Source organism: Nicotiana tabacum, chromosome 11 (assembly GCF_000715075.1).
Source record: "Nicotiana tabacum cultivar K326 chromosome 11, ASM71507v2, whole genome shotgun sequence".
Lineage (NCBI taxonomy): Eukaryota > Viridiplantae > Streptophyta > Magnoliopsida > Solanales > Solanaceae > Nicotiana > Nicotiana tabacum.
The window spans coordinates 65,924,959-65,933,036 of NC_134090.1; the positions used below are offsets into that span (position 1 = coordinate 65,924,959).

The window sequence follows — 8,078 nt, forward strand, 5'->3', positions numbered from 1 at the left end:
GAGAAAGAAAGGAAACAAGCCCATTGATTCACCTATCGTGTGGCTCATACCTCTACATCTTTTATCTATAGTCTGGGGACTGCGGCTCATAACTACTAGCTATCCAAGCGAAGGCTCAAAGAAGCAGACAGTCTTCTTGTTAGCCTTAGTAATTAGTTTGGCTTTTCGTATTCATTTATATCTCATTCTTAGAATGGAGAAAGAGCTTCTGCACTGGAGCTCTTTTTTTGGGGGTTGTGGGGGGAGGGGTCTCTTCCTTTTGATTATGATAAATAGAATATCAAAGTTAATTTGGTAAACTGGACATCAATTAAATAAGTAGGTTTATTTCAAAGGAAGATTTGCCTTAATTAATTTATCCTCAAATTCCATCTGAACTAGAATTGCCAACGTTTCCTCTTTTTTTCACGGATGTCTTCTTTGGAACAAAAGTAACCCATTGGTTTAGAAATTATAGTTTTATAACATAAAATTTCATATTATGCAATATTTTTGTTAACTTCTTAGTCAAAGTTCGTCCGGTTTGACGACCAGGAAGCCAAATATCACTATCTTTTTGGAATAGATGGAGAAGGTTATGATAATGGGATGCTAGTGGTGAATGTTATTTTGCTTAACTTTTTTTTGAGGATGTGGTTTGTCTTCTATTTCTTGCTTTTATGTCACTACAAAAAATTTCTCCTCCTTTTGAACAACAGGATTGATGGAAAAACAGAATCATCTGAAAGGCAGAGACTTGTTGATAGTTTTAACGACCCATTAAATAGAAGGGTTAAATGCGTTTTAATATCTACTAGAGCTGGATCTCTGGGTATCAACCTTTATGCTGCTAACCGTGTAATTATAGTTGATGGCTCTTGGAATCCAACTCATGATCTTCAAGCTATATATCGAGCTTGGAGGTATGTCTTTCAAATTTGTGTGTAATAAAACACCCAGGTTTCATTGGAATATATATTGAGCCAGAATGCTTGTACATCTTAGGTATGGTCAAACAAAACCTGTCTTTGCTTACCGTTTACTTGCACATGGAACGATGGAGGAAAAGATATACAAGCGTCAGGTAAAAAAGAATAATCCAAGAAGAGCTCATGTCAGAATAGCTTTTATTTCATGAATTATTTAAGTGGATAATTTAAGCAGGTAACGAAGGAAGGTCTTGCAGCACGGGTGGTCGACAGACAACAAGTACATAGAACTATATCCAAAGAGGAAATGTTGCATCTTTTTGAATTCGGAGATGACGAAAGCTCTGATATACCTCTGGAGTTAAAGCAAGCAAGAGAACATGCTGGCGAAGCAAACACAACTGTAGATGTTGGAAGTGTTTCGAAACAAAAGTTAACCTTTCCAAATGGAAGCTCTACTTCTGACAAGCTAATGCAAAGTTTGATTGACAGCCATCATCCACGGTATGACGTTCTTTTCTTGCTTTGTCATATTAACAATTTCTTCGGAACATATATTTTGTCGTTTTCTGTGTCTGTTTTTTTCCCTTCTAATAAATTTCACTTTTTTTTTTCCTTTCTGATTCATAGTATAATAGTCTGTTTTCTTTAGACTTTGGAGAAAACATCCAAAAACCTCTGAGGTCGACTGATTAACTTTAATTAGAAAAGGTCCAATTTGTTTTTATTTGTCTAGTTCAGTTTAAGTAAGTACCCCATTCCTATTTTATTTTTTCCTTTTTATGCATAATCCTATCCATATCAACAAACTTATTGCTTGGAGAAACTGGGTGTCTGGAAGTTCTTCATAGTTCTCCTTTATCGCAGTGTTCTTTAAGATCTACTTGTTTATATGTCAACGTTGAAAGAGACCGGTAGTTTCTGTAATCAACTCGGGTGTTGTTGTCTGATTTCAGCCTTGCACCAGCTGAAACAGGAACAAAAGCACATAACAATTCATCAGCTGGAGTGAGAGAATAGGACCGTTCATCACTTTTAAATGTGCAAGTACCTTGAACTTGTTAAACTGACTTTTGTCATCCAATAAATAATATTTCCCTTTTCTACTCTTGTTTAGTTTTAGATTTTTAAGTACTGGATAGAATTACATAAATTTAGATGTGTATCTTCATGCTCATTTTGTTGGAATGTTATTGTATTTAATGAGCTTTGCAAGTATTTTAAGTTAACTATATTTTGTTGTGAATTTTGGTTTCCAAAACAAATTTTTTTCCTTGTTAGATTGATTTTGTGCAAAAAATAGAAATACAAGTTTTACTGGCTCATTTTTGTGACATCCGATAGCTGGAATTGATATATTGGGTTTTTAGGTAACTTGACTGTTAATCGTCTTAAACATTGTGCTTGTTGGATGAACAGGCAAACAATAAAAATGATTGACTGTCTTTCTCGTTTTGGATCCAATATGAGTTGAGATTCCCTAAAAGCTATAATGCAACTGACATAAGTTAATTGCTACTCTTTTTTCAACTCTATCAGATGGCCTTTCATCCAAGAATTTCATCTGGATTCTTTTTATTTGGAAAGAACCATGTACGGACTTTTGGAAAGAGGGTTACTTTTCTCGACTTTTGGCTAAGATGAACCGAGAATAGTTTAGAAAGAGAATTGACTGTATAGAAGATATCTCATTTATGGTTGAAAAAACTTCAACTGCAACTTTATTCCTCTATTGGATTACTTATTTTGCACCTGGAGCTTGAGGCAAAGGGAATAAATATAGGTCTGTAGGTCTAACTTCTCTATTAATTTATTTTGAATTGCCCATTTTTGTGATGCAACTGAATGTGTGGTAATCTAGCTTAAATATCCAGGTCCTCTTGATCTGACTTGACCTACCTTGTCACGATATCCATCTTTCAAAAGTGGAAAAAAACATAGATCAGCTGATTTCTTGGCCGACTGGGGTCACTTTGTTCCTATTTTAGTATTTGACAGGCCCCATTGGACCTTAATATTAGTACAGTGGTCCGGCTAAAAATTATATGTAACTAAATCCAGGCACTAATGCCCCTACTTAACCTATGAAAAAAGAAACGATGAATTTTACCAAGCACCTTTGGTTCTCTCATATGTCGAGCTCATAATGCACTAGAATTTTTGAGCAAATGCTTTTTGTTCTCGGAGATTCTCCATATTTTACTGCTCTAGTTTCGCCAATAATTTTGCAGTTCTTTCACTACTGAGCTGACATGTTGACTGCATATGTTTCCTCCAGAACCAAGTATACCCCACCTTTAATACAAGTGTTAGCTCTCTCTAGAAAGACCCACATTTTTGACTTGGGGTTATATGATGAGCTGCTGCTTCTCCTCTTTTCTGTTTTTACTTTCTTTAGGTGCTCTCTTTTTTATTTTTATTTTTTATATTAATGCAGTGGTTGTCAGCTAAAACCATAACCTACAATGTCTAATGGGTTAAAGGACATCAAGGCATCTGTCCCTACTTGTATATTTGTTAGGATGGTCTTTTGCAGCGAAGCATTCAAGCTTTTGAATTTTTTTCTGGGTGTACTTTTTTACTGGGGCAACCTATTTTAGTCGATAAGTCACTTCGTTAATAAAAGAAGAGCGTTTAATAGGTTACTCGTTTCTTCAGGTGGATTGCAAATTATCATTTGCACGAGAGTCTCTTGCAAGAGAACGAGGATGAAAAGCTATCAAAAGAAGAGCAGGAAATGGCGTGGGAAGTGTATCGGAGATCTATTGAATGGGAAGAGAGGCGAATTTCGCCTGATGAGCCCGTAGCTGAGCGTCAGCATGTCTCTACTTCTGAATCATTGCCAAAGCAAAAGCCAGTGGTTTCCACCGCCAGCCTTTTGCCGCCAGAGGACAGTAATCTTGTATTTTCAATGGGGAGTACAAGATGCCGTTTGGTGCCAAGGAAGTGCACAAACTTATCACATTTACTTACACTTAGAAGTCAAGGAACCAAATGGGGTTGTAGCACTGTTTGTGGGGAATGTGCTCAGGAGATAAGTTGGGAGGGCCTTAACAACAGGGATGGCAGATCAGCAAAGTGATGCTGTCTATGTATTTATACTAATTATCTTCTTTTTGTTTCCAACTTTTGTTGCAATTCAATATAATTTTAGGGGTGAATAGCATTCTGTTTCATGTTTCAGCCATAGTTGGATGAACAATACTCTTTTTTGGATAGGGTAAGGGAAGGGAAGGGAAGTGCCTTTTTGGAGATAGGCCTTTTGTAAAGTTAAAATGTTGTCATCAATTGTATTTTGACCACAGAGAGGAGAAAACAAACTGGTTGTAGCGCTTGTCGTTTTGCAAAGAAGAAAAACCCTCTTTTTCTGCTCCACTTGCAGCAACAGAGCATGTCTGTTTAGTTGTGCATGTTTTCTATTCTATAGAAAGGGAAACTTCTTATTCTGATTTCAGCCTTCAGTGTGCTGATTTATGCTGAATAAATCTTGCGCGACAACTTGAAGATGGATCTTAATTAGTTTGTAGATCTTGAATTTGATTACTGTGAAAAGGACATTAATCATGCAAATGAATGTTTGCTCTTAACATTTAAATAGAATTGGATAATCCATCAATATAGATACAATGGATACCTAAGCTGGGATTTTCATTAACCTCCAGTATAGGAACTACTAGCAGCTTTCTCACAATCCAATGTATGCAAGAAATGGTGGGGATTGGACCAATTCACTAATAGGAGCACAAACACATTGCCTACCCACTACCATCTTTCATCCCCCAACCAATTGTCCTTTTCCTTTGGTCCTGTTGGCCCTGCTTCACCATATAGTTCAGTTGGAAATAACTCAATGAGACTCTCCACAGAAAATCTCATAAAAAAGGGCAGATGCTTGATTATTTTTTCAACTTCTGATCGCCCATCGTATATGATGGTTGGACCCCATTCCCTCATATATTGCAACCATGGTGGTTCTGAAACAACTCCCTCTCCAAGGTATTCAGCAGCAATAATTTGATATTTGCTACTAGAGTCTACATGGTATTTGCTACGTGCACAATCGTTCCTCACTCCAACCCCGAGTTTAGTAGAGCCTTGAAGATAGCAGCCGGCATGTGGGAAACTTGCGTGGCCATTTCTTGATGCATATACAACTGACTTGTTTCCCGCGATGAACTCCAAGTTGCAGGCGTCTAGCCATTCACCACCACTATGCTCCGAGAAATACACACTCGAGAGCTCACCAGAAAAGTTGCTGATACGGAGTGTATAATGCTCCCAATCACCAACATGCTCTCCTACCTTATTCAAAGCAAAACTCAACAACCCAATCTTAAGGGTAGCCGGTCCATTGAAAGGGCAGAATATCCACATTGCAATATCCGTGAAGGTTCCTCCTAAAGCTGGTTTAACATGAACATAGAGCTCTGCACTCTCAATGTTCCCACATTTGACATTGGTTCGATTTGCATCATCCTTATTTGGCAAATCAAGCCAATATTCACCATCATTTTCTCCACCAGCAGGCAAGTTTGAGCCTTTAGAGTCGATGGCTGTACCACTATTCCTCCCATCTTCGTAGAGGAGAGCTCCATTAATGAAGAACCACGGGACTGAGGAGGGCAAATAAATCTCATCTGGATGAAGATAAACTGTCGGTCCATAGTGCTTGATGAGCGCATGGATCTGCTCAAGATTGGGCATGGCATGTAGGGAAGAGTCGAGATTTTTCAAGCATGCAATATTATCGAGTTCATCTCCAAAACTGAAGGTTGTACTGCAGAAGAATGTACCAACAGAAACCCCTTTACACAGCATGCCCCTCTTGCAAGGTCTTGTTTTCCAAACTTGAAATTGGTCCCTCGGGAAAATGGAATCTGAACTAAACATCATCTCACATGCCTCACATTTTGCTGTCAGGTCAGCACGGACACATCTAACTTCATCAGGATCAGGTTCATTAGGCTCAACAGAAGCCACGAATCCCATAGATTTGTAACCAACTGGTGCATTTGGCATCCAAATATAACCGCTTCCATTGTATTGGGAGTCTGAACTCCAAATCAAAGTATAGCTCAGAGGTTTTTGAAGAGCAGGAAGCTTTGAAGATGAATCTTGGACATTGTCTTTTGGGTTATGATTCACAGATAAGTCTTTGGCAGCAAGAACATAGCCAGTTAAGTGCTCACCATCTGGCTGACAGTAGTGACCGAGGCTTGAAAATCCTTGTGGAATTTCATCCGGCTTATAAAAGGAGAAGCAATTTGATTTCCCAAATGATGGGCTGCAACCCCAAATTTTCTTGAACTTGGTGATTTGAACAACTTCAATTTCACCTAAGCATATTCTTCCTGTAGCAAAACCTTTGCCTACAAAAACAGCACCTGTCCATTAGCAAACTGAGCAATTGTTGCAGCACTTCCGCATAAAGCTTTTTTCATGGAATCCCCTTCTCTCTATTCTTAAGAGTTTTTCTTAATAATGTTTATAATATGCATATTAGAAGGATTTTCTTCAAAACAAATGAAGAACCAGCTGCCATTAAAAGCAAACAAGAACAAGAAATCGACCCCCATCCCCTGAGCCGGCTGAAGCAAAGAGGAATCAAAGATCAAACAAGAATCTAGAATCAAATAATGCTCATTCACACCTATATAAGTCCATTACTAGTTGGATTTCTTATCTGCAATAGCTCTAGTTTTTTGTCTAATATCATTCAAACGGAACATATTGTTAGTTAAAAACATAGGAAAACACAATCAATGTTTCCTAAAACAAGGTCCTAAAATAAAAAAATGGAGCAGAACCAAGAATTTAATCCAAAATTTGGAGGGAAAAAAACATAAAACTAATTCTTCAGCGTGCAGATTTGAACTTCCAAGTACTCACTATTCCCATTCCAGCCAAACCTTTGACCAAGTTCATGAATAAAACACCATATTTTTCCCATGGTTTGACCAAGTCTTAAAGAGAATAAGCAGGAAATGAACAAAGACTTTCTTTGTCCAAAGTGAACCTTCTTCCCAATTAGTCAAACTCAGAATTAAGAGGAAGAAATAGAAAATTAGAGCTCCTGGAGCAGAAATTTTGATAGTTAAAAGTGATAATTTCATTTTCTTGAAACACCTCCTATTAGTGACATGATCTTCTGCTTCAACTAAAATAATGAAAGAACATAAAGAACTCTACAAGAATTGAGTTAAATTAAAGTTAAAGGAACCATCTTTTTTCTTTTTCAAATAAATGATCAATCATCAAATCCACCATTTCTTGAAATGTTTTAACATACAATGCAAAGAGTTACTTATTTCTGTGTGTGAAAGAGAGAGAGAGGAGAGAGAAAGGTCAACGGAGAGACTAGTGACAAACATACAGCTTCTCGTGAAAGAGAAAAATAAGATGACAAAATTGAGAAAAATACAAAAATCATTTGAAGCAGATATACCTTGAGGCCATTTAGGAAGGGGTGAAGGCAAAGAAAATTTCTGAGGTTCAACTGGATAATGATCATCAGTGTCATTGTAATTGTCCCAACACCAACACTCCCTCCCAAACATACTTCTTAGCTTTTTCCTCCCTCTTCTCAATCACAACACAAAAATGGAAAAAAAACTCCAGAACCCCACAAAAATATTTTATCAAGAATTTGCTCTCAGCTAATCAAGAAGACATAAATAAGAGAAAATTCAGCTTGGTTTGGGGTGGTAGAAAATTCAGCTTGATCAATAGAGCAGTCTTTCTCTCACTCTTTCCAAAGCCTGTTTTATGGAAGATCAAATTCTCATCTTTGTATGTTTGGCAACAAAACAAGAAGATGGTTTTTTCGGTGTAGGGGTTGAGTAAGCTGGAAAAAAAAAGGGAGGGGGTGTTGGAGTAAGAAGAGAGCAAGTGGAGAAGACAGAAAATATAGAAGTTAGGACTAAAATAAAGAGGAGAAAAAGTAGTTCTACTTGCCTTTGTTTGACGTTGCTTTGTACCTGAAAGGTGTTCCAATATGTGGGGGTGGAGAGGGGGTGGGTGTAGTTAATTTATATAAGTATTACTCTATTTATTATTTTCTCTTTTTGTCAGAGGTGTCAGTTCACTTTATTTGTAGCTATCAGGAAATATCTTCTCCTCGCTTCGGCTTATTTTGCTTGGTAGATTTAAAAAAAGACTATATAATTTGGG

General features: G+C 37.3%; 2 protein-coding genes across 4 annotated transcripts in view; one reads left to right on the forward strand and one right to left on the reverse strand.

Moving 5' to 3' along the window:
• LOC107813964 (protein CHROMATIN REMODELING 20) overlaps positions 1–4,283 on the forward strand; it is a 45,949-nt gene extending 41,666 nt beyond the window's left edge. For 2 of the 3 annotated variants that reach the window (XM_075225145.1, XM_075225143.1), the window contains 4 exons: positions 699–902; positions 985–1,063; positions 1,144–1,412; positions 3,567–4,283. In XM_075225145.1, coding sequence (XP_075081246.1) covers positions 699–902; positions 985–1,063; positions 1,144–1,412; positions 3,567–3,990 — 976 coding nt within the window. In that variant the 3' untranslated portion in view covers positions 3,991–4,283. Of the gene's footprint in view, positions 1–698; positions 903–984; positions 1,064–1,143; positions 1,413–2,447; positions 2,650–3,566 lie in introns of those variants that run through there. The other variant, XM_075225144.1, reaches the window with a different exon arrangement.
• Positions 4,284–4,424: 141 nt separating this feature from the next.
• LOC107812490 (hypothetical protein At1g04090-like) lies at positions 4,425–7,855 on the reverse strand. Its single transcript, XM_016637615.2, has 2 exons — positions 7,354–7,855; positions 4,425–6,277 (listed from the first exon to the last, which is right to left on the reverse strand). Exons 1-2 carry the CDS (start codon positions 7,463–7,465, stop codon positions 4,671–4,673), a joined length of 1,719 nt encoding a protein of 572 aa, XP_016493101.1. The 5' UTR covers positions 7,466–7,855; the 3' UTR covers positions 4,425–4,670.
• Between the last annotated feature and the right edge of the window lie 223 nt (positions 7,856–8,078).

Coding starts and splice junctions, on each gene's coding strand:
- LOC107812490 (XM_016637615.2), bottom strand. CDS start 7,465: ATGTTTGGGAGGGAGTGTTGGTGTTGGGACAATTACAATGACACTGAT. Junction 6,278..7,353: donor CCTTCCTAAATGGCCTCAAG/GTATATCTGCTT, acceptor CTGTTTTTGTAG/GCAAAGGTTTTGCTACAGGA.